The sequence below is a fragment of the Mytilus edulis genome, chromosome 1, assembly GCF_963676685.1.
Source record: "Mytilus edulis chromosome 1, xbMytEdul2.2, whole genome shotgun sequence".
In the NCBI taxonomy this organism is placed as follows: domain Eukaryota; kingdom Metazoa; phylum Mollusca; class Bivalvia; order Mytilida; family Mytilidae; genus Mytilus; species Mytilus edulis.
The window spans coordinates 43424144-43449421 of NC_092344.1; the positions used below are offsets into that span (position 1 = coordinate 43424144).

The 25278-nt window shown below is 31.7% G+C and overlaps 2 protein-coding genes across 2 annotated transcripts; both read left to right on the forward strand.

Annotated features, from left to right (window-relative positions):
- Positions 1 to 6039: 6039 nt before the first annotated feature.
- Positions 6040 to 19445, forward strand: LOC139483046 (anterior pharynx in excess protein 1-like). Its single transcript, XM_071267075.1, has 5 exons — positions 6040 to 6188; positions 10703 to 10820; positions 12499 to 12650; positions 18435 to 18559; positions 19206 to 19445. Exons 3-5 carry the CDS (start codon positions 12565 to 12567, stop codon positions 19367 to 19369), a joined length of 375 nt encoding a protein of 124 aa, XP_071123176.1. The 5' UTR covers positions 6040 to 6188; positions 10703 to 10820; positions 12499 to 12564; the 3' UTR covers positions 19370 to 19445.
- Positions 19446 to 20068: 623 nt separating this feature from the next.
- LOC139483038 (fibropellin-1-like) lies at positions 20069 to 24315 on the forward strand. Its single transcript, XM_071267068.1, has 5 exons — positions 20069 to 20947; positions 21313 to 21466; positions 22309 to 22501; positions 22982 to 23076; positions 23685 to 24315. Exons 1-5 carry the CDS (start codon positions 20101 to 20103, stop codon positions 23794 to 23796), a joined length of 1401 nt encoding a protein of 466 aa, XP_071123169.1. The 5' UTR covers positions 20069 to 20100; the 3' UTR covers positions 23797 to 24315.
- Positions 24316 to 25278: the final 963 nt, after the last annotated feature.

Below are 25278 nucleotides of genomic sequence, written 5' to 3' on the forward strand. Positions count from 1 at the left end.
AAATAAGTCTTAAAATCGTCAATTTGTAGTCAAAATTTTGGCAAATTCTGTGCCATAGCCCATTCACTCTTCCTTGACCATAAAGCACTCACCAACCAAAGCCCCTCTACAGGTATAAATAAGAGTGCACACACTGTAATATTTTGCCTTCTTTACTGACCATTGATTTTGATGTTGAAAATCCTAAATATAAAGCTTTATTACAAGAACATGTACCACATAAACTTAACATAAGCCAAGACAATGAGGTCAAGGTCATATAAGCTAATGGGAAATCAATGTACACCTTGTCGAAATGCGCATCTGGTGCAAGAAAATTGATACCGTTAATTTTATTACAATCATTCAACTCATCAAATAAAGTTGGCATATTGCTAATTGTTTCTAAGAAACAGACTTAACAAGGAAAAACCTAGCATTGATCTTGAAAATAAGGTCAAGGTCAGATGAACCATGCAGGAGAGACTTGTATGGTAGTAAATTACTTTAAGGAATAACTATACGATATTTTCGATTCTTTTTTTTATTTTACAACAGCATGTATTGATAAAATTGACAAACTGTTCATAACATAAAGGAAATCAGTGTAAAAGAGGGACCAAAGATACCAGAAGGACAGTCAAACTCATAATTCGAAAATATACTGACAATGCCATGGCTAAAAATGAAAAAGACAAACAGAAAAACAATAGTACTCATGACACAACATAAAAAAAACTAAAGAATAAGCAACACGAACTCCACCAAAAACTCAGTGAATTCAGGGGCTCCGGAAGGGTAAGCAGATCCTGCTACACATGTGGCACCCCGTCGTGTTGCTCATGTTACTAGTATTACAAATCCGGTGAATAGTCTAATTCGGAAGGTCACATTCATAAAAGGTAAGGGGATTGTAGTTACGACGTAAGAAACATATCCGATATCATCTGTGAAACGGTTATTCCATAACGGTCAACCAACTCGTGATAGCGTCCGTAAAATTTACCAAGGGATGATTTCAACTTTACCATTTGGAACTCTTGGTTTGATAGCTTCCGTGTGAGCAGCAACCCTCTATTAAGAAAATCATGATAGGAAATACAAGCACGAGAATATCGTATCAATTGGGAGATATATACCTCGTATGCAAGTGCTGCTGGAATGTTGCAACTTAGAAATGGAAAGTTTACAATTAAAATATGAATAAAGGCAACAGTAGTATACCGCTGTTCAAAACTCATAAATCTATGGACAAAAAACAAAATCGGGATAACAAACTAAAACTGAGGGAAACGCATTAGATATTAGAGGAGAACAACGACACAACATTAAAATGTAACACACACAGCAACGGACTAACTTAAAGCATTAGACAAAATCCAATGAGAATAACCAATATAACATCAAAACCAAATACATGAAGTTGGGATAGAAAAGTACCGTGACACGTCTTATAGTAATGTGAATTCACACTCAAATATAGGAGAAAACAAACGAACAACACAACGGAAACACAACGTAAAAATGTTACACACACAGAAACGAACTATGATATAACAATGGCCATTTTCCTGACTTGGTACAGGACATTTGTAAAGAAAAAAATGGTGGGTTGAACCTGGTATTGTGGCATGCCAAACCTCGCACTTTGATGGCATTGTTAAATATAACATTAAAATGACAACATAATAATACAGGACTACAATACAAATGAATAGGAGAACGTATTAGGCAAAGAAACACATGAATAATAGATAACAAAAGGAATCAGGTTTAAAATTCATTACGTCAAAAACTCGCCTCGTCCAAACAAGAATTACCAGTGACGCCCAGATATAAAAGTTGGAAAGTCAAAACAAGGGTGGGGTACAAAGTTGTAAAGCTCTGAGGATCAAAAGTTGAAAAAGGTTGTGCCAAATACGGCTAGGGTTTTCTGCTTGTGATAAGAACATCCTTATTATATAGAACAATTTATGCTATTGCAAACAGTAAATTTTATCAAATGAATATAAAAGATTTACATGATAAAACTGACGTCTTAACTAATTACAGAAAACAAAACCCGAATACATAATACATTGAAGACCAACATAGAAAATAGACACGCCCGACTCAGTGAAAAACCAGGCCTGAACGCAAAAAGTAAACAATGACGTCACATACGAACGAAATGGTGAAAAGGCACAATATTACGTCATGCGGACATTTGAATCATCTCTTTTGTCATAAAGTTTTGTTTTCAACCGACCCTTATTGTCAATTTCTAGATGTAAGTGAAGATATGATTCCGATTTAACTGTATCATTATGTTGTATCCTTTATCTCTGGTTCGATGGGAAAGATGCGTTCAACATAGTCACCAAATTTTGAATTATTTAGTGAGAGAACATCATCTATATAGCTGAAAGTGAAGTTAAAGGATACTGCTAACTTCTTATCTCTCTCTTACTAAGAACATATATCTATATTCTAATATTTTTTTAAGTAATAACTTAATATACATACATATAGATTAAAATATATATGTATATATATAGTCTTTGATCTGTATACGGTTGCCTATCCTCTAGACTCTTAATGACACAAGTATCTATATTTTGCTAATTCATTATAGGTTTAAACAAATGTTTTCAAGCATGTAATTAAAAGCATCTTTGGTTATATATGTTTCAGCGAAAGAAGTTATAAATTCTTTTACAGTTTAAGTATTATTAAGAAAATTAGTAATTGCTGTAAAAGAGGGATGAAAGATACCAAAGGGACAGTCAAACTCATAAATCTAAAACAAACTGACAACGCCATGGCTAAAAATGAAAAAGACAAACAAACAACAGCACACATGACACAACATAGAAAACTAAAGAATAAACAACACGAACCCCACCAAAAATAGTTATCAAAGGTACCAGTATTATAATGTAATACGTCAGACTCGCGTTTCGTTTACATGATCAGTGACACTCATATCACAAAAGTTATAAAAGCCAAACAAGTACAAAGTTGAAGAGCATTGAGGATAAAAAATTCCAAAAAGATTATGCCAAATACGGCTAAGGTTATTTATTCCTGGGATAAGAAACTCTTTAATTTTTCAAAAAATTAAAAGTTTTGTTAACAGGAAATTTACTGTTCACAAAATTTCGAATTTTTGAAATACTAAGGATTTTCTATCTCAGGCATAGATTACCGTAGCTGTATTTGGCAAAACTTTTAGGAATGTTGGTCTTCAATGCTCTTCAACTTCGTACTTTATTTGGCCTTTTTAACTTTTTTGGATTCGAGCGTCACTAATGAGTCTTTTGTAGACGAAACGCGCGTCTGGCGTATATACAAAATTTAGTCCTGGTATCTATGATTAGTTTATTTATAGAAAGAACCACATCATTGATATTCAGTGCTAACTACTGGACTGGTGATATCCTCGGGGACGAAACGTCTACCAGCAGTGGCATCGACACAGTGGTGCAAATAGTTATCGAAGGTACCAGGATTATAATTTAGTACGCCAGACGCGCGTTTCTTCTACATAAGACTCATCAGTGACGCTCATACCAAAAAAGTTATATACACCAAACAAGTACAAAGTTGACGAGTATTGAGGATCCAAAATTCCAAAAAAAAAAAAAATTGCCAAAAAAGGCTACGGTTATCTATTCCAGGGATAAGAAACTCCTTTTTTTCGAAAAATTAAAAGGAAATTTATAAAAATGACCACATCATTGATATTCATGTCAACACCGAAGTGCTGACTACTGTGTAGTGATTATACTTATCAAAGATAAAAGGATTTAAATTTAGTATTTGCGCCAAACGCGCGTTTCGTCTACAAAAGACTCATCAGTGTAGCTGGTATAAAACAAATGTTGAAAGGCCAAATAAGTACGAAGTTGATAACTTTAATTTGAGGACTAAATAGTTATCAAAGGTACAAGGATTATAGTTTAGTACGCAAGACGGGCGTTTCGTTCACATAAGAACAATTACAAAGTTGAAGAGCATTGAAGATCCAAAATTCAAAAAAGTTGTGCCAAATACGGCTAAGGTAATCTATGCCTGGGATAAGAAAATCCTTATTTTTTTCGAAAAATTCAAAGTTTTGTAAACAGGAAATTTATAAAAATGACCATATAATTGATATCCAAACATTCCTTAAAATTTTGCCAAATAAAGCTTTAGTAATCTATTCCTGAGGTATTTCAAAAATTAAGAGTTTTGTAAACAGCTAATTTATAATTATGACCATATCAATGATAATTCATGTCAACGATGTCATTCTGACTACTAGGCGTTTGATACCCTCGGGGAATAAAAACTCCACCAGCAAACTATTTTAAGAATCATGTTTTTAAAATTTGTTTTTTTTTTGTTTCTCGCATCTCATTATCATATGGTCCGGATGACGGATAAGATGACCCATGAAAAGTTACTTTAATTTAAAATTGCAAAAGGTATGACCCTTCAAGTCGTCATAAGTTCTGAAAAAGGCAATTTTGACTGATTTAATCATAATATTGTAACATTGTATTATTTTATACTATTTATTAAATACATTGAATTTTCCTCACAAGCTTTTAGTATAAATTATAGTAAACGCATTTTTGTTTTTCTTACGAAACACTATATTTCGACTTTAAATAATAACGTCAAGAAATATCGGAATGAACTGTTAAACAAGAAGACAACTGTTTTATTCACAGCCACTTGGTCGATTGAAAACTTTTTTATATATTTATTTATTACTCTATATTTTGGCCCAAATATTAGTGCAAAATCATACGTATTCTTAAAGAATCACAAGCTAGACTAAGGTACAAGGTATATATTCAAAAAATAAAAAAAACAAATTTCACATTAAACGAGTTACCATGGCACACACATAGATGAACTTGCATATTTTGTAATATTTCTTGATTTTACTATGTTTTTCATCAAATTTTAAGTATGTTTTATGTTATGAAAAGTATGTGCGTACTCCAGAAACAACTTAATATTTGTTGCGATTATGTCAATATTCATAATAAAACTTCTCTTAAATTATTTTGTTGTTTCTTGGCTGCTCTCGATGTTTCCACAATGGAAATACCGATGGAAAACTGCATAAATTATGTATTTTTCGTTTTTTTTAAATGGTACATATAATGACGTAATTGTGACGTCATCAGATAAAAATCTTTATGTATTTAATTTATAGTGCTCGACCCTATGTATTTCCAAACATTTTGTGTCAATTTAAACAGCTATCAAAAATTTGATTTTCTTTGCCCCTACTACATTTTGGATTGGTCAAATAAAATGTATACAATGTTTTAAATAGTATTTAGCCGTTTCATGTGTTCTTTCTTTGATTTAACAATAACAGTAAGTCAACCACTCTAAGCTTGAGTAGAACATTAGAATAGTAACACTAAACGCGTGGTTACGTTAGACAGAAGTTTCGATTTCCATTCTACTTTAAAACTACAGTAGTATAAAAACAGGAAGGACTTACACTTAATCTTTAAGAGACATTAAAGAATGTGCATGTTCTTAATTATAGAAGTCTAGGTTTTTACTGAGATGGGCTTCCAATGGACGTTTTTGTGTTTGTGTTTATTTATTGGAGTGAGTAAATCAGATATTTTCATTAGAAGATTAGGATGATTTCACTGAAACTACAGAAAGATAAAAAATATACACCAAATATTACAAAGTGATTATGACATTAGAGGAAATATTGCAGTAAAAATGTCATCTGACAGATTTATATCTTCACAAAAAATGAAAAAATCGCGTTATAAATTTCATGCATCCGAAGCGCTTTTCTGGATTTACCTTCATAAGGAACGCTCAATGCCAAATATTGAAAGCCATCGATGTTTAACGACCCACAACGTTGAAGAGCAGGGTGTATATGGTTGATAGGGTTATATGAAGACATCTACGAAATTTGATTGAGTTTGTTTTATCTGCAAACATATTTATATTTCGAGCAAGCCAAACAATTTATGATATATGAATTTGATGAGATGCGTTTTTCTTTAAATAGAAATTATCTGATAGAACACATTTTTTTAGGAAATCGAATGCGGAGGCCAAATATGGCTAAAATTGGTCAGTTTCCAGAACAGAGAAGGTTTAGATGCTTTCGGTATTTTGTGTGACCATCATTGGGGGGTCAAAACATCGGATTGTGATCACAAGTTTATAATATGTTTAGATAATATAGATGGGTAGGTACATGGCTTAAAACTTAGTTACTCAAAACGATGTATATAATAGACAGTTGAGTGATAATGAATTAAGAATTATCACTTTGTTGAAAGCTGAACTCGTTTAAATTCTTTGAGAAAATATTTTTGTATAAACAGTCGATTGGTGTGTGAACCACTTTTTTTTTTTTGCTTTTCAGTTTGTCCTATTACGATTGTTCAGTTTGTCAGTAACGCTAGATTAAAAAAATAATAAATTAACCCAACAGTAATATGCTGCATTTCAAAAGTCATAGATCCATTAAGAGAAAACAAATTCGGTTCTCAAACCAAAACAACGTAACAACAGAAACACTGAACTGCTACAAAAACAAACACCTACCTACATTGAAACGAACTATTTGATATCAACTGCAATATACCTAGATTGGTACAGGACATTTTAAGAAAAAAATAATGGACATGGTTTTATTGCTAGCCAAACCTCCCGCTTATATGCCAATGTTAAAAATACCGCTTAAATGACAACATTGCATTCCAGGAATACAGTACAAATATTCTCATGATATATACCACGAGTACAATTTGTATACATATGGAACGTTACAGCTGCCTTATGATAACAATAACCATATCATTACGGGTAAAGATATATCATGAAGTAAATGTTCTATACTATAACGACAGTTGACTATAATACTCTGTCAATTTGCTATATCACTAAGATAAATGTATATACTATAAAGACACTTTGATACAACATGGAGCTACCTTTTCAAACTATTCTGTCATTTCACTTTGTTTTGAATATAATTGTTCATACTATGAAGACATATTGATATAACATAGAGCTACATTTTCATACTGATTTGTCATTTAACTAAACTATTCTGTGATATTGCTATGTCATAAAGATACATTTAATACTACAAAGATATCTTAATATAACATGAAGCAACTTTTTCACACTTTTTTGTCACCACAGTATATTATAACGATAAATGTGTATACTATACAATCATCTCGATACAAAAGAGGGACGAAAGATACCAAAGGATAAGTCAAACTCATAAATCTAAAACAAACTGACAACGCCATGGCTAAAAACGAAAAAGACAAACAAACAACAGCACACACGACACAACATAGAAAACTAAAGAATAAACAACACGAACCCCACCAAAAAACTAGGGGTGATCTCAGGTGCTCCGGAAGGGTAAGCAGATCCTGCTCCACATGCGACACCCGTCGTGTTGCTTATGTGATAACAAATCCGGTAAATAGTCTAATTCGGTAGGTCACATTCATGAAAGGGAAGGGGATTGTAGTTTTTTGCGGGCCTTAGGGAATCGCTTTCAAGATGAATGAATGTATCGACTATAATGTTGCATTTGCTCATTTGCTCTCAGCGATGCGGAGTTGAAAAAGGTGACACATACATATTAGTACCTCCTAAAAAAAATAAACAAAAAATAAATAACATACAAGACAAAAACAAAAAGGATGGCCTATATTCTTTTCGCCAAATTTTAATTATCATGAAAGCAACCTCTTTGTTTCAGATAGTTTACTTAAAGCACGTGTTTGCAAATCATGTTGACAGGTACGATACAAAATGGGTAACCCGTATCCCTTACTCATTACAATTTAGCCGTATTCTTGAATATTATTATTATCTGAGAACCAGATCGGCATATGTTTAAAATGACATTATTAAAATCATAATGATCTTTTAAATTAAGTTAACAAATCAATGCTGAAAGTTGGTAATTTTTTACTTTTCTATATAAATTTTCGATTTTATCTTGCGTTATACATAGACACCTTCGGGTCAAAGTGGGAGGGTGTATTTCAATACTCAATTCATAAAGATGACGCTGGGGTTCCGGTACCCTATCCCTTTCGCATAATTAAGATTCTACAAATGCGTATAACATTTCAAAATTTGCCCTGTGAAAGTGTGAATTTTTTTCCATTTTGGTTTGGTTTCATGATGTTTGTTGAAAAATTGACTACCAAAGAGACGAAGAGGGAACATTTGTGGACAGAAACACAGCCATGAACAAGTAGCAGGAAAATGTGATATAATCCAGCCGCACGTCCTATAACCTAGTATCCTAGTATAAAGGAAGTCTACCTCCTACCCAACCCTGTTGAGATGACAATATGCTGAAAACATTTATGTTTTAATATTTTATTATTTGAAGGTGTTCAAAGAAAGAAGTGTTCGTCTCTGATTTCCGTACCCAAACCGAACGGCAATCCCCGTACCAACATCAGACAGGTACGATACTATTGGGTGACTATAAAGTGCGAAAACGCCCTTCATCTTTTACAAACAACTTAATAACTATTAAATAAAATTTTGAATCATCACAAAAAAATATACAGATCTTTAGATTAATATAACTAAGAAGTGTGTAAAGTTGTAAATCTTTCAGCAATAATCATTAATGGTTTTTGAGATACGGTGCGACATGTGCACCCCCCTTTTTTTTTTTTTTACAAAAAACTCATTAACTCTAAAATAAAATTTTGAATCATCACCAAAAAGTATACAGATCTTTGTATTAAAATAAAGAAGTGTGTAAAATTTTAAGCAACAATTATAAATCGTTTTTGAGATACAGCGCGACATGTGAAAAAAAAAACACACCCCTGTTTTAGTTATAAAGTCCCGTAACCAAAAGGTTTAAATCCTATTTTCACCAAAACGTATACAGATTGTTTGATTAAACAAAAGAAACAACTATGTTAAGTTTCATGGAATTGGATAAGCGGTTCTCAAGTTACGATACGACATGTGGACACCGGACAGACAGACATACATGCTGAATATGTGAATAGGTAGTAGATTATATAAAAAAAATATATGATTTGATACCAAAAATGTTCCAAATACTTGTTTTAAAAATAAAAAGCCCAGTATTTTTTTTTTCACAGCCGAAAGTGTGGTTGTTCATGGCTGTATTTCTACAAATGTTCCCTCTTCGACACTTTTGTCAATTTCTTAACACACAAGATGAAATCAAACCAAAATTGAAAAAAGTTACACTTTCGCATACGCAATTTTTTAAATGTTATACATTTTAAAAATCTTAATTATACGAACTATATTTATTGATTTATTTTATTTTCAATAATGATACACATGCAATGTACAGTGCATCATAAGCCTATTTTGGCTGGCTGAAAATCACTAGTATATATGAATATATTGTTTGTTATAATTCAGGTTCCACTTTAATATCAAAATCTTTCATTCATATTCGAAAACGGTAGCGTACAAGAACCCCAGAGGCAACCCCGTTCAGTCGATAAATTCATTCATCTTGAAAGTGATTACCTAAGGCCCGCAAAAGATTTCCTTCACGGCCTTTTTTTCTCCATTACAATCGATGTTACGGATGAATTTCGCGGGAAATTTTCGCCGCCATTTATTGATTTGTCTTATGGTATGATGAAACGGTCTTATGATACGGTGAAATGGTATTATGGTATGATGAAATGGTCTTATAGTGTAATCAAATAGTATTCTGGTATATAGATGGCACCTTGTTATATAAGGATAGCTAGCTTGATATTGAAATAGGTCTTTATAAGATAGTAATTGAAATAATAGTATGACAAAATTGTTCCATGTTGTATCGAGATGATTGTATAGTATACACATTTATTGTTATAATATACTGTGGTGACAACATTATATGAAAAAGTTGCTTCATGTTATATTGAGATACCTTTATAGTATCTTATGTATCTTCATGACATAGCGATATCACATAATAGTTTAGTTAAATGACAAATCAGTATGAAAATGTAGCTCCATGTTATATCAAGATGTCTTCATAGTATGAAATATTATATTCATAACAAAGTGAAATGACAGAATACTATGAAAATGTAGCTCCATGTTGTATCAAAGTGTCATTATAGTATATACATTTATCTTAGTGATATAGCAAATTGACAGAGTATTATAGTCAAATGTCGTTATAGTATATAACATTTGCTTCATGATATAACTTTACCCGTAATTATATGGTTATTCGTATCATATGTGGCGTTCCATATATACAAGGTCTTTCGTCTACAACAGAATAACGAGTAATGCTCTAATGAAAAGAAATAAAAGTTCAAAGAAAGTTCGAGTTAAAAGAGAATCGAGGACCCCAAAATCAGAAAGGTTTGTCAAATAAAGCTAAGACAATCTAATCCTCGGGTTTAAATTCTTATTATGTTGAAAAACATCGTGATTTTATGCTCACGACAAAGTTGTAATAATACATCTGATATAAAAGTTGTCATGAACCAATTTAACAATACAATGAAAACAAGCAAATAGAAAGTGATAATCTAAAAAAAACATAAGTATAACCGATGTCAAATACATAGAATATACAGAAAAGTATACCAAAAAGATTTCCTCTCGTTCTACCTAAAAACTACTTACATTTGTTGTCCTGCTTTGATTACAGAATGTGGTACAAACATGCTGTGGGATTTTGTTAAGAGATTGTAGTTTTATATTTCAGACATTGTAGCTATGGCCTTTGGAGAACAGCTACTATACGAAACGCAGCTTATTTCACATTTGGGAAAGATATTAGTCTCCCTTCAAATCCAAGGACATTCTCATTTCACAAATGGACAGTAAGGAGTATTCCATATTATCGCAATTTAAATCAATTATGTTGATGTAATTTGTTTGTTTCAGTAATCATTGAAATGGCATGATCTCAAAAATGGCGGGAAATACCAAGTTAGAAAAAAAACGACAAGATTCATGGCATAATAAAAAAAAAGACAATAAGATAAACAAATTAAAAGATACAAGTGTACTATAAAGAAAACTAAAGTCTAGTCAACACGAAATTCACAGAAACTTGTGATGATTTTTACGGTGCTCCAGAAGAATAAGCAGGTTGTGCTATATGGTGCATGTCTATTTTAAAACTGTCTTCCATTGTGTGTTAAAACGAAATATAATTTGTGTTTTTTATCAAACGATGTTGAATTTATACAATTGTAGCCGCTTTTCGTATACCCCCTTTCGACTTACTTTGACGACTTTTGATGCAGTTGACTTCCGAAATCTGTTTGATGAAGGTTATTTCAGAAAAGTCTGCCCTATCCATTATTATATGAAGAATACTTATCATTCATACAAGAAAAAAAGAAAACAGAATTATAGCAGCATAAAGCCTTATTTTAAATATTCATAAAGAAATTTTATTGATTGAGGGATCGTTGCTTGCTCAATGACCAGTAGAAAAAATAGACAAAATTACAACCGATACAATATATAGGTCATCCAGAATGAAGGAGAGAACATATTGGCTGTCACTGCAGATGTGTACATATTGGACAGGGTATGAATTCTGCCTTGTAACAGGTAACCAGCCGACCCCTAATCTGTTTATACGTTATTGTTGGGACCCCGCAAATTTAAATACAAACCATGTGATAAAATTGAGAATGGAAATGGGGAATGTGTCAAAGAGACAACAACCCGACCATAGAGAAACTTATTCATCAATTGAAGAAATGTATTAATAAAAGTTATTAATTTATTACTGTAGAATATTCTTTGAATATGGTATTTATTAGTACTAACAGTGATTTTGTTATTAATAAAGGAACACATTACTAAATTTGAATTGCTATACTATTTTGAACACTGACTACATCTGTAGATCCTTATGTTTTGGCATTGCATAAGGTCATTTGTATTCTTTTATCTGAATATTTATGACGCATTTTCACTAAATATGTAGGACGTTCGCTGATTGATAATTTAGTCTTGGAAAACATGATATAATTATTTGTTTTAATTGACTAAAAGTAGTTTTTTCAGTGCGAATATTCTTAGTTCGGTACTTTGTTTCTTTATGTCAGCAGTTTTGTATGCTTCGTGCCAATCTAATGGATCAAGCCCTTTTAAACTATTTTTACAGTTTGTTATTTCGCTGTTCTGTTACAGACAACGTATCTTTAAAAAAAAAAAGGAGGCAGAACATGGTCTTAATAAACTTGTTTTGTAAAATTTTATCATTGTCCATACGTTGTATTTCTTTTGAGTGTGTCAAGTTTGTTACATAGCATTGATGCTTAAATTAATAATAAAGAGTTAACTAAGGAAGTAAAAATAACGATAAAATGCTTATACATGTTTTTTCATATAAAGTTCCTTTTCTTGGTCTATCAATTCGGCAAATGTATATTCGAGTAAAATTTCTATTTTTCACATTTACCCTGATCACTTTTATCTTAAAACAAATTATACAGTATGAAACTCCTGAACATTATTTTCTAATAATCATTATTTTAGGGATCTTGTAAATTAAAAATAGATGTATACGACGACGATACTTTAGAAGATGATTATATAGATTCTATGACCGGACACTACTACCTGGAGACACCATATCACAATGAAACAAATGCAATAACTAAAACTTTGAATCTTTCCAACAGAGTAAGGTAAGATACCCTAAGGGAGCTATCATTTAATTTTGGAAGAATAGTTCATCACCTTTATACCACACATTTTCCTTAAAAAAAAAGCGAAAATACAAAAAATATGTTTCATTTGACACTTCAATTCTAAACAGTTATTTTCATTTCAATTTTTAAGAATCACCAAATTGTTTTGCAAACAAACCCCAACTGGTTTAATTTTCTGCTCTGATTATATTTAGGTTGATTCTACTACTAGTAGTTCACGAGCGTATCACCAGCTCAATAGTCAGTTCCTTAGTACTGACAAACATATTTGAACATACCATTAAAGTAGAATATCTACTCATAAGAATAGACGGCCTATGGTAGTTTTGGGACAGCTTTTTGGATTTTCAATATTTTATATGACCGTTGCAACAATTCAATGTACAGTGATGATCAATTCTAGTGTAGACACAACGGGCCTCCCTCTATTGTTCAAAATGGTATAAGCCTGGTATTTTTTAGTTCATTTTACTTGATTATAAAAGGAAGAAAATTAGTGTCAAAATCAGTCTGTGCAAGGGATGTATAGCCAATCAAGGTCGTTAAAAACTTCCATCGTCGTCAAAGTCAGTCCTTTATTTCATAAAGAAACATATTTGTAAAGGAAATGCAGCAATGGATATATAAATAGCTATTGACTCAATCAACACATCTTTGATCTGAGCGTCACTGATCAGTCTTATGTAGACGAAACGCGCGTCTGGCGTATTACATTGTAATCCTGGTACCTTTGATAACTCTTTACCTGAATAAAAAAATCAACGACTGTCTTTATGAATACAATTTACTAGGACACAGCTCACCCTATCAGACATTCATTTTCGATAAAGTCAAAATTCTATTTATTTATACTTAGTATATTTTACAAATCGTATTTCACACAGAACGTGTGTACAATGCTTCGAGCTGATACCGGTATTACAACAATTTTATGTCAAAACTTACCCTACAATTTAAAGGGGCACTAGCTACGATATATATAAAAAAATAAAGTATGATTTTTTTAGATCAATCATTAATCAAATTGGAATAATGAAATAATAATTTGCTTTTAGCAATCAATTTCCTTTAATTTTGTTGAAATAAGCGATTAAACATAATTTTTGACTGATTCACTTGCAAGTGAAAACGTCATCATCATTCTAACCGGTATTCATGTGAACTTCAAGTTAACCCCTAGCTAGAGATTGACAACGCATGCATTGTACGTGTACTGGTTATTTAAAGAAAAAGAATGTCAACAATAAAAGTGAAACTACGGTACATCATTTGATTACTAATTCGATGCACATAAAATCATTCTTATATGGTTAAAAACAATGAGAAACATCTGTTTTTAATTTATAAAATAAAATCAAACAGACCTATAAAAATGCAATTGCACGTGTTGGTTTAATCTATTCGAAATCTTTATTGTTGTTTACATCGCTTATATGGTCATCTGAGGTCAAATCGATAGTTAATTAGATGGCGTCTGGACTAAAATACACATGAAACGAACCTATATATTATTTACCCCATGCTCTGTAAACTGTTTATTTTAGACTTTTGATAGTTTGGATAAATGTTTTGCATTGTTATAAACCAAATATGAGAATTTGAGTCAAATCGGTTACAATGAATTTGACAGCTAGTGCCCCTTTAAACCAACCTTTAATCCCCCAAACAAACTATCTAGGGACGGACGAACGCACAAACAGACGCACAAACAACCCAAAACATACATTACCATCAACTATCGTAGGCAGGACATACTCAATTTCACCCTTTTGATGAAAAATATATTTAATTATAGTGGTAGTTTAAACTACAAATTCCCTCACACAACCTAGATACTCCCCTTCAGTTATTGGTGATAGGTGCAATATAACCAGAACGTTCTTATCTGTATATACCATATATTTCACCCATGAATGATCTGACTTCACATTCGAATATAAAACATATCGAGCTTTGAAACTCTAAAAAGCAGCATCGGTCAATGTGTTACAGATGTCAGTATTCATCAATGGACAAAATCACATGAAGAGGAAACCATATGAAAAAGTCGGCCTTATTTGCCGCTTAGATTCGAAAAAGAAGTGTGGTATAATCTTTTTGATTATATCCCTCAGATTTTCACAAGACTTCAGTATATGAAAATTCAAATAACAATTTAAAGAATACATGCATTCAGTAAAGAGATAGAGAAAAGAGAATATGGTGTAAAACCGACAGGAATTCCTGGTTTAAATGACATGGAGGACGAAATTTGGCTATTTAAATTAATATACTGCAATTGACAGAATGGGGGAAAATGAAGTTCATGTGAATATTAAAATGGTCTGAGAGAAATTAAGTATGCATGAAATTGTTTTGTGCGTAGTGACTTCTCTGTATCTATGTTCTATAAACAAAAAGTAGGAAATAGAGTTATTTTAGATCTAGATATATGTCAAGAACTATTAATTTTCTTCCTTAAGCACTTTAAATAAGTATTTTTATAATTTTATCAGTACTTTCCATCTGGTTTTTTTTTTTATTCAAATAGAAGATGAAATTATTATATCAAGCGTTTTTATTTTCCTACCATCAATATTCTATGTTCGGAATTTTGAATACTGCTATATATAGTTTTCTCGAAGTGTATTTCTTTTCAATAAAATTATTTGAAATAATACAGTATATTCTTTCTTGCACATCTTCAAATGTTATCAAGGAGTAAAACCAATATTGATTTTCCCCTATTACTCTTTGTTAGATTGGCACTTTAAAAAAAAAAAGGCGCAGAAATTTACATCAAATTAAAAAAAAAATGGTATAAGTAAAGTTTGATCCTGTCCATTGCAAAAGACAAAACTTCACAGTATATTTCATTGCATATAAGACAATAACCATCACTGGACAATAGGCTCATCATAAATACCAAGATTGAAATTTTATTGCGACAGACGCGCGTTCGTCTTCAAAAGACGTTTTTAGTTTAAACAATATTTTATTCAAATAAATTGAATTGGATTGGGCAACAGGCGTAGCCTATGTAAATCCTCTCCACAAAACAAGGTACAATATATTACATTCAAACAAAGCAACACATACACAAACATAATGACAAAACAGAATTATTTTTTCAAAAATACCTCTTAGCTGACTGGAATGATGTTTCAAATAGTTAACTCAGATCAACAGTATGACTATGTTTAAAATGCTTCAAATGTTAACTCACAAAAATAAGGTGATAAGCTCCAGCATTGATTTAGAGGCCTCACATTAAATTAAATGGTCTCCAGTCAGCTATTTAAATAATAAATTTAAACTCATTTTAAAAACAACATGTTTGATATCATGTACTTATTTTTACTAACTTATTGCACCTGAAGAAAAACGACAACGAGTAGTAACCATATTGATACATTAAAGAATAAAAGGCTCATCAGTGATGCTCGAATACACAAGAAAAAGACAAAAAGGCCAAATAAAGTACGAAATTAAAGAGCACTGAGGACCAAAAATTCTGAAAAATTTTGCCAAATACAGCTAAGGTAATCTTTACCTGAGATAGAAAAGCATTAGTATCTCAAAACTTCAAAGTTTTGTAAACAGCTAATTTATAATTATAACCATATCAATGATAATTCATGCCAAAAGAGAAATGCTGACAACTGGGCTGGTGGCCTCGGGGAATACAAACTCCACCAGCAGTGTCATCGACCCATTAGTTGTAAATAAACTCATCATAGATACAAGAATTGAAATGTTGTATTTGCACCAACGCACGTTTCGTATACAAAAGACTCATCTGTGAATCTCGAATAAAAAAAAAGATTAAAGGCCAAATAAAGTTGAAGAGCATTGAGCGTTTATCCATGTCAAAACAAAAGTGCTAACTATTGGACTGGTGATACCCGCGTGGAATAAAAACTCACCAGCAGTGACATAGACACAGTGGTTGTAAATAAACTCATCATAGATACCAGGATTGAAATTTTGTATTAGCTCCCAAATATATCTGGATGTTTCGAAGCACCATTCTTTTTTTTTTATTTGGTGATTCTAGGAAGTTAACCAATCAAATGTTCACCTGGTTTCTTTTTCCTGTGAACAAACTTTAATAATTGTGCAACCTCAAGTTTCCAAGATATTAGATAGAAACACCAAATAAAAAAGAATGTTACTTTGAAGCAATATATTTATGACTCATTGTTTGTTTTTTCTGCAAGAAAGGGTTGAGATCTCACAAACATGTTTAACCCCGCCGCATTTTTGCGCCTGTCCCAAGTCAGGAGCCTCTGGCCTTTGTTAGTCTTGTATTTTTAATTTTAGTTTCTTGTGTACAATTTGGAAATTAGTATGGCGTTCATTATCACTGAACTAGCATATATTTGTTTAGGGGCCAGTTGAAGGACGCCTCCAGTGTGCGGGAATTTCTCGCTACATTGAAGACCTGTTGGTGACCTTCTGCTGTTGTTTTTTTCTATGGTCGGGTTCTTGTCTCTTTGGCACATTCCCCATTTCCATTCTCAATTTTATTAACTCCTATTGTTTTGGTATGAAATTGAATGGTATTACACCTCGATGAAGTTGAGCATACGATGAAAGAACAGGTGTTGTACTTAGAGATATTGAGATGTATTTATCCTGACCATAAATAAATAAAATGTATAACTAATTTAACTCCTTTTAAATCATCAAGAACACCTGTCCATCAATACATGGTTTAATTATCTGATTGGTTGTGAATGCATGCCAGCATGTTCGTGTACATGTATGCATGACAGTGTGTGTGTGTGTGTGTGTGTGTTGTTGAAGAGATTCAATAATATTCATAAGGCTATCGGTAATCATGGTTAGATGAATAAAGTTTCACATTAAATAAAATATGAGATACCCAACTGTTGTACGTAATTGTATCATATAATATCTACAAAGAATTTGGAGGAGGAGTTGTGCTTACAAGGTTCATTGACAATATTTATTTACAAGATTTATTGGATGGGAAGAAAACGACACATCTACATAACAGTTAAAAACATTAAATATGAGTTTACGTACTTTTTAGTATTCTTTTGATATCATAAATAATATTGAATTTTTGGAAAATTTTGTTTATTCTTTCCCTAATTACACAACGAAGGAGTATCAATCAGACTATTTCGAATAATTACCGAGGAAAGGCATGGAGATAATACAAAGACAAATTGGAAAGGACGAAAAGATAATTTTTTTTATAAAAACTGAAAAGAAAACCCTCCTAATATAAGCAGCTGCTGGTCCAGTTCATGTTGAGAGTTTAAAAAATTAAAATCTAAAAAACAAAAGGCTTGATAATTTGCTAAAATGAAAGTACATAAATAATATTGTAAAAAATAGTACATTGCATAATCAGTATGCATTCGATATGTAATTGTTTTGTAAATTTGTCAATTTTTATGATAAAAACCTAGATAAAACAGTCATATGTGATACGAGTACTTTATTTTTTTGTTTAAGAAATTTAATTCAAATGTATCATGACCATGCTATTTATTTAGAATCAAAGACATTTGTTACTTTCATTTCAACTATAAAACATATATCAATGTCAACTAGTAGAGACAACGTGGTGGAAACGTCCGAACACATATTGAAAATTTCACGCCTTTCTCATTTCGAGACCCATATCAAAATGTTTGGTTTCTTACTTTTTCCCAAAAAAAAAACATGATATGGAGTGCAAACAATGAGATCAGACCAATAAACCCATTTTCTTATCATTTCATTGGGTGTTTTTTTTCATTGTAGTATGACTGTAAAGATGACGGTGTATTGCAACCCAAATTATTATGGCAGAGGATGTGACATTTATTGCGTACCATCTTCGAAATACACGTGTAACCGGATAACCGGTGCTAAAAGGTGTACATCAGGTTGGTATTAGTATCAATGCTGCAAATTATATTTGATTCCACAATATGTCACATAATGTTGCAAACAATTCTGCAAGTAATTGAAGTTTTGATGTACTCATAACCAGTCACATGACAAATCATATGACAGATCCGTTTAGTACATATAACGTAAACGGCGAAGGCATACAGAGAAAACATTTGTTTGTATTAATGAAGAAAGCATTTTGGGTAAAAATCTATAATTTATGATTAGCAATTCCCATAATACGCAATTCCCAAATGATCGAGAGAAAAACATTAAATGGATTAAAGATTCAATTCTGTTTTGATTATAGGACCTTGTAATTTTGATATTCTGAAATATCGTAATTTATTTAGCCTTCTAACTGTCTTAATTTACAGCCAGTAAGGAATTTAATGTAGACGAGCAAACGAGCGTCCTGTATACCAATTATAAGCTTGATATTTTGATCATCAACAATTGTGATAATGTTATCCATTTAAAGTGTTGAGTTTGCGAGTCATTAGCACGGTCATCCACCAAGGCATACAGATTCACAATTGCTTCCCAACTTATCGAGATGAAAAAACGCATTATAAAAAATTCAGTTCTGTTTTGAATTTAGGTTCTTTTAATTTTTTGGTAATTTCAACAATATCACAGGATGGACTGGACCAGACTGTCATATTAAGAAAAATGCATGTGTTAGTGCACCCTGCAAAAACAAATCTACATGTTACAGCACCAAGGGAACATATCGTTGTGTTTGTAACGATGGTTATACAGGTAAGTTTTCAGATCACATTCAGAATTTATTCAATACCTAACTAGCCTCACTTTTCGTTAAGTTCCGCACGATTTAACTTTAAGTGTCATGTTTTGGATCATAATATATGAACCGAATATCGGCAGCTATCAAATAGAGTTGTATGTTTTTGCTTATTATTGTGATAAAAATTACAATTGAAATTCATAAAGGTCGATGTTTTGACCATTCAAAAAATTAAAGTATACCTTGTTCAACCCCGCTTCTTTATCTGCCTTCTCAAGTCAGAAGCCAGAAGTTCAGTGGTTGTCGTTGGTTCATGTCTTTCATAATTATTTTACGTTAATTGTTTTGTTTTAAATTAGTTAGTTTCCTCAATTGAAATAATTAATACCCTTCGGAGTTCAGTATTTTTGTGATTTTACTTTTTCATGTTGGGTCTTTCTAGATTTTTATAGCCGAATTTATGGTAAGGGTTTTTATCATTGTTGAATGCCGTACGGTAGTATATAATTGCTTATAAAGACTTAATTTGAACTTTGGTTGAAAGTTGTATCATTAGCAATCATACCATATCTCCTTATTTATATATTGTGAACTACATGGTCGATATTGAAACCGAAAGCATATATAATTTAAGGTCGGCAATGCGAAAAAGAAATTAACGAGTGTTCCAGTTTTCCTTGTAAGAACAATGGGACATGTGTAGACCTTATAGACAATTATAAATGCACGTGTCCATATGGTTACAGTGGCAAGAAAAATCTTTGTTTGAATAACAGCACATGCGTGATGGACCCTAACGACGTCGTATTTCATTGCGAGTGTGGTAATGGTTGGAATGGCAGATATTGTCAATCCGACGTAAATGAATGCGAGGACGATGTTTGTAAAAATGGAGGAAAATGTAAGAACTTCAATGGAGGGTTCGATTGCGAATGTGAAAATGGATATACCGGAAAATTTTGCAATAATGAGATCGACGAATGTTCAGGAAATCCGTGTTTTCATAACGGATCTTGTCATGATTTGGTCGGTGCTTTTAGGTGTAAGTGTACAGAGGGTTATTCTGGTAAGGTATGTGATATTGACATAGATGAATGTAACAGCAGCCCTTGTCTGAATGACGGGATTTGTGTCAACACAAATGGAAGTTTCTATTGTCAGTGTTCTGATTCTTGGAATGGCAAATATTGTCAATCTGACGTAAATGAATGCGAGGACGATGTTTGTAAAAATGGAGGAGATTGTCAGAACTTCGATGGTGGGTTCGATTGCGAATGTAAAACGGGATATACTGGAAAGCTTTGCCATAAGGAGATCGACGAATGTTTAGGAAATCCCTGTTTTCATAACGGATCTTGTCATGATTTGGTCGATTCTTTTACGTGTCATTGTACAGAGGGTTATTCTGGAAATGTATGTGATCTTGACATAAACGAATGTCACAGTCATCCTTGTCGTAATGGCGGAATGTGCTTTAATAATTATGGGAGCTTTTATTGCCAATGTCCTGATACATCGAATGGAACATTATGCGAATTTAATGTTAACAAGTGTAATAACAATATTTGTAAAAATGGAGGGAAATGTGAGAACATTGCTGGTGAATTTAGCTGCAGCGGAATAGTATGTAACGGTATGTTTTATATATATATATATTTTTTAAATAGTGATACTTTCCTCAGAAATTTTGATATATATGTATTATATATATATATATTCATTCCTGACGATATTTAATATTTTGTTTGATTTAATTTTCTTTCAGTAAAAAAAATTCTGAGTTTGATCAGACGTCTTACAGCTTTTTTAGCGACTTGCTTAGACCGTGCGATGCCAGAGCGCATTTGATATTGAACTATTATTAAGTAACACGGCTTACGAAACGCTTAAAGTTTTGTAATTTAAGCTTCCGTTAAACTTTAAATAGCATCTGTAAGTTTCAGTTTCCGTGTTGTTTTCATTTTTTTTTTCTTGTATTTTTTTCTAATTACATTTCAGGCGTTAACGACAACTTTGTGATCTATTTGGACCAAAATGTAACATCCGCTATTAGAAGGAAGATAGTTTCGAAGATAAAATGGTTTATCCATAGATATAAAGGATATGAAGTAGATTCTTTAAAAATAGATGAATTTTCAGAGACCTATAAAGGGTATAGTAACTATGTTTTTTGTTATAAAAAAGTATTTTGTTGAAAGCAGTGTATTACCTTTATACATGAATACGGGTTTTTGTTGCAATCTTTTTGAATGACTTCCGTTGGTTCTGAAATTTCTGATATTTAATAATGTTTTATGCCCTATAAAACGTTGAGTATCCGTACTACATTTTGTAGATTATTTCATAATTGTTTTAATGTACATGCAATTTGATTGCATACGTTTAGATTCACAAATGATTTTTTTTCCATCGATTTATGAGTTTTGAACATCGGGGTATTACTGTTGCCTTTATTTAAGTCACAATTGTCTTATGAGTACAAATCTTTTGTTTAAGAAAGAGCCGCTTTGAAGGAACATTCGAATGGCACGGGTCAACGCGTCAGCAAATATATATTGAAACATAAGTACTATTTTTTTGTTATAATCTCATCATTTGTTGTTTGCCGTTGTCTATACTCGTGATCTTTATAAAATCGAAAATGTCAATATTTCTGTTTGTTTTGAAACTTGTGAATTTCAAATAATTTTCATAAACTGAAATTATTCCATTAATTTACACTTGTACGATAAATCGTATCTTAAAATTCATGAAGATACCTTGATGCCAAAACACATATCAAAGAGAAATGACAACATTATTACTGAAAAGAAGATGAAATGTTAATGAATAATTTTACAATCGATAATCCAAGATGCTCCGAAAAGGTAAACAGTTTATTTCTGTTAAATTTACCATTGTTTAAATTTTAAACAAAAATATATCAAATCAAATGTTTTAAAGATTGTCTATCTAAGCGAAATTGCTTCCACCATGTTGCTGTATTTCTTTCAGAGATATGATATCCAATGTTTCGCTTTCTTTGTCAATTAACGGTACAAAAGTATGCGGAGAAAACTTGGAAAAGTTAAGACGTCTTTTAAAGAGAAATGAAAGTGAATTTCCATTTAATATATTCAATGGCAGTATTTCTGACTTAAATACACAACCAGAAGACCTAACAGAAGGACAAAAGAATATTGAGAAGGTATACAAACTTTATGTTTTGTTCTACAAATAAGAAGGTATGCTCTTTAAAGGTAGTAACTAAGACTAATTAATTATTTTTGCTTTACTTCAAGTAAAAAATAAAAATCTAGAGGTTTGTTTCAATTATTATGTCATCTTATCAACACTGGGTTATATCAGGTTGGTGATTTTCTACGTGTACGCCGGCTTCTTCCACAAATAAACAATAGAAGACTGTTATGATATAGCAGAATGTACTGAAAGGAGAGTTCAACACCAAAAATCAATGTATTATCAAACATTCATATCTATGTCAATCTATATTCATGCAAAATTCTCTGTGTCATCCCCTTGTGATTTTATTTCAAATTTGTTTTATTGTATTAGAAAGTTATCGTACATGAATTATGATAATACGTTTGTTGGAGTTTCAGTTATATCAGTAAACATATTTGGCAGAATGAACAATTATTTTGAATATTACTTTTAATGATTTCAGGCATGGTTGGAAGACAATTGGTATTTAGTTATGCTTGCAGTTGGATTTGTGGTCCTTATAGCTATAGTAGTTTTTGTTGTACTTATATATAATCGGTAAACTATCAAAAGTCCTTGAATTAAGTTATCTTTATTTACTTACTGAATTTTCTTAATGTGATTAAAATCAAAAGTTGATGATGTTCGTTTTTGCAAGATTTATTTGACATCAGCTCTTTAGTGTTTTCTTTTTCTTATATTATCATGTACAGAGCCTTTTGAAAAAAAAATTACTTACAACACATGATTAAAAATGAGACAAAAATTGCAACGATTACACCTACATTAAAAATATTTTCATGAGAAATCTACTGTACAGTAGTTGTTGTCTGTTTATGTACTTCATACGTATTTCTCGTTTCTCGTATTTATATAGATTAGACCGATGGTTTTTCCGTTTGAATGATTTTATATTTTTGGGCCCTTTATAGCTTGACGTTCGGTGTGAGCCAAGGTTCCGTGTTGAAGGCCGTACCTTGACCTATAATAGTCTACTTTTATAAGTTGTTATTTGGATGGATAGCTGTCTCATTGGCACTCATACCACATCTTCCTATATCTATGAAATGATTGGAAATAAATCAATCATAATACTAGTTTAGCAAATTTAATTTCAAGAAGGAGCAAACGTTTTTATGTAATATCCATATTTTCTATATTTGTAGTAGAAAACGACGGCCTATCAGTAGTGTGCATGTATATGTGAACGGTTCATTTGAAAAACAATTAAAAAAACAGCGCAACAAAGACGGTCACACTACCATCACAAGCTGTTAAGATGTCTGAAACCAGATTGCTTCAACGGAACAGTAATTGCCATTCCCGCAGTAAGATAAGATATTTCCATCGGACCAGAAACAATTACCAGAACATTCAATCCTTTAGATGTTGAAAATGGATCAGATATTTTAAAACAATCCAATCAAAAGAACAAGAGAATTTAAGATTTTTAGTTTTTAAAAAATTCAAAAATCTAGAAAAATACATATTATTGGTTTTTCCTAAATATTTGACAAACTTGTGAATAAATAATAAAATTAAAAATTCCAGGCAGTCGGGATTGTGTTAATACTTGTATAATAATTATTCTAATAGTTACAGCAAGATGTAATCTCTTTGAAATGTTTAATTTTTCTAATTAACATTTTTTTCTTTTAGGTATTTTTTTTTTAATGCTACAATACTTATTTGTTCGCTTTAAAGTTGTGTTCTGTATATATAATACTTAGTTAGCAACAAGATGATGTTTCTTGTGCAGCTTGTCTAAGATCTCAAATAAAACTATGTCTCAGTTAAGTTGTATTTAAATTTGCACTTTTGTATCATAAAGTTCTCCGTATTAGTCAAATACTGTTTGACTACTCAAGAATATGCGATATTTGTTGTTTTATCCTATAAAACATTGCTCATGTATTTTGATCTGTTAGTATCTTATAATAAATATTGTATTAATTGCTGAAATTGCATCCCTGTGTAAAAGAAAGTTGGAACCAAAAATTGGAATTTCTTACCAGTTCATTAAATACGAATAAGTAATGGTAAGTTATCTATTAAACGTGGTCAATACAAAAAAAACCAGTCTTACATGTTTAACCCCGCCACATTCTGTGTGTATGTGCCTGTCCCAAGTCAAGATGCCTGTAATTCAGTGGTTTTCGTTGGTTTATGTGTAACATATTTGTTTTTCGTTCTTTATTCGTATATAGATTAGGCCGTTAGTTTGCTCGTTTGAATTATTTTACTTTGTTATTTTGGGGCCTTTTATAGCTGACTTTGCGGTATGGGCTTTGCTCATTGTTGAAGACCGTACGCTGACCTATATTTGTTAAGTTCTGTGTCATTTGGTCTCTTGTGGGGAGCTGTCTCATTGGCAATCATACCACATCTTCTTTTTTATATTTAGATGATGTGAAAATGTATTCCATTTATCATTTAATCAAGATATTCAAAATAATAACTTTATGTAGCAGGCATATTGTTTATAATAGTATCGAATTCTTATTTATGTGTTTTTTCAGTAACAATCATATTATTTCGTTTTAAACTAATACAATTCTAATAATCCTGAATATAAATCTTTGAATTTTCGAAAAACTAAGGATTTTCTTATCCCAGGAATAGATTACCTTAGCCGTATTTGGCACAACTTTTTGGAATTTTGGATCCTCAATGCTCTTCGTACTTGTTTGGCTTTATAAATATTTTGATATGAGCGTCACTGATGAGTCTTATGTAGACGAAACGCGCATCTGGCGTACT

Excerpts from the sequence above, each read along its gene's own strand:
- LOC139483046 (XM_071267075.1), top strand. The coding sequence starts at position 12,565 with ATGACCGGACACTACTACCTGGAGACACCATATCACAATGAAACAAAT. Across the intron at positions 12,651-18,434 it reads AATCTTTCCAACAGAGTAAG|TATGACTGTAAAGATGACGG; the intron begins GTAAGATACCCT and ends TTTTCATTGTAG. Across the intron at positions 18,560-19,205 it reads TGCTAAAAGGTGTACATCAG|GATGGACTGGACCAGACTGT; the intron begins GTTGGTATTAGT and ends ACAATATCACAG.
- LOC139483038 (XM_071267068.1), top strand. The coding sequence starts at position 20,101 with ATGGACCCTAACGACGTCGTATTTCATTGCGAGTGTGGTAATGGTTGG. Across the intron at positions 22,502-22,981 it reads GACAAAAGAATATTGAGAAG|GCATGGTTGGAAGACAATTG; the intron begins GTATACAAACTT and ends TAATGATTTCAG. Across the intron at positions 23,077-23,684 it reads GTTGTACTTATATATAATCG|TAGAAAACGACGGCCTATCA; the intron begins GTAAACTATCAA and ends CTATATTTGTAG.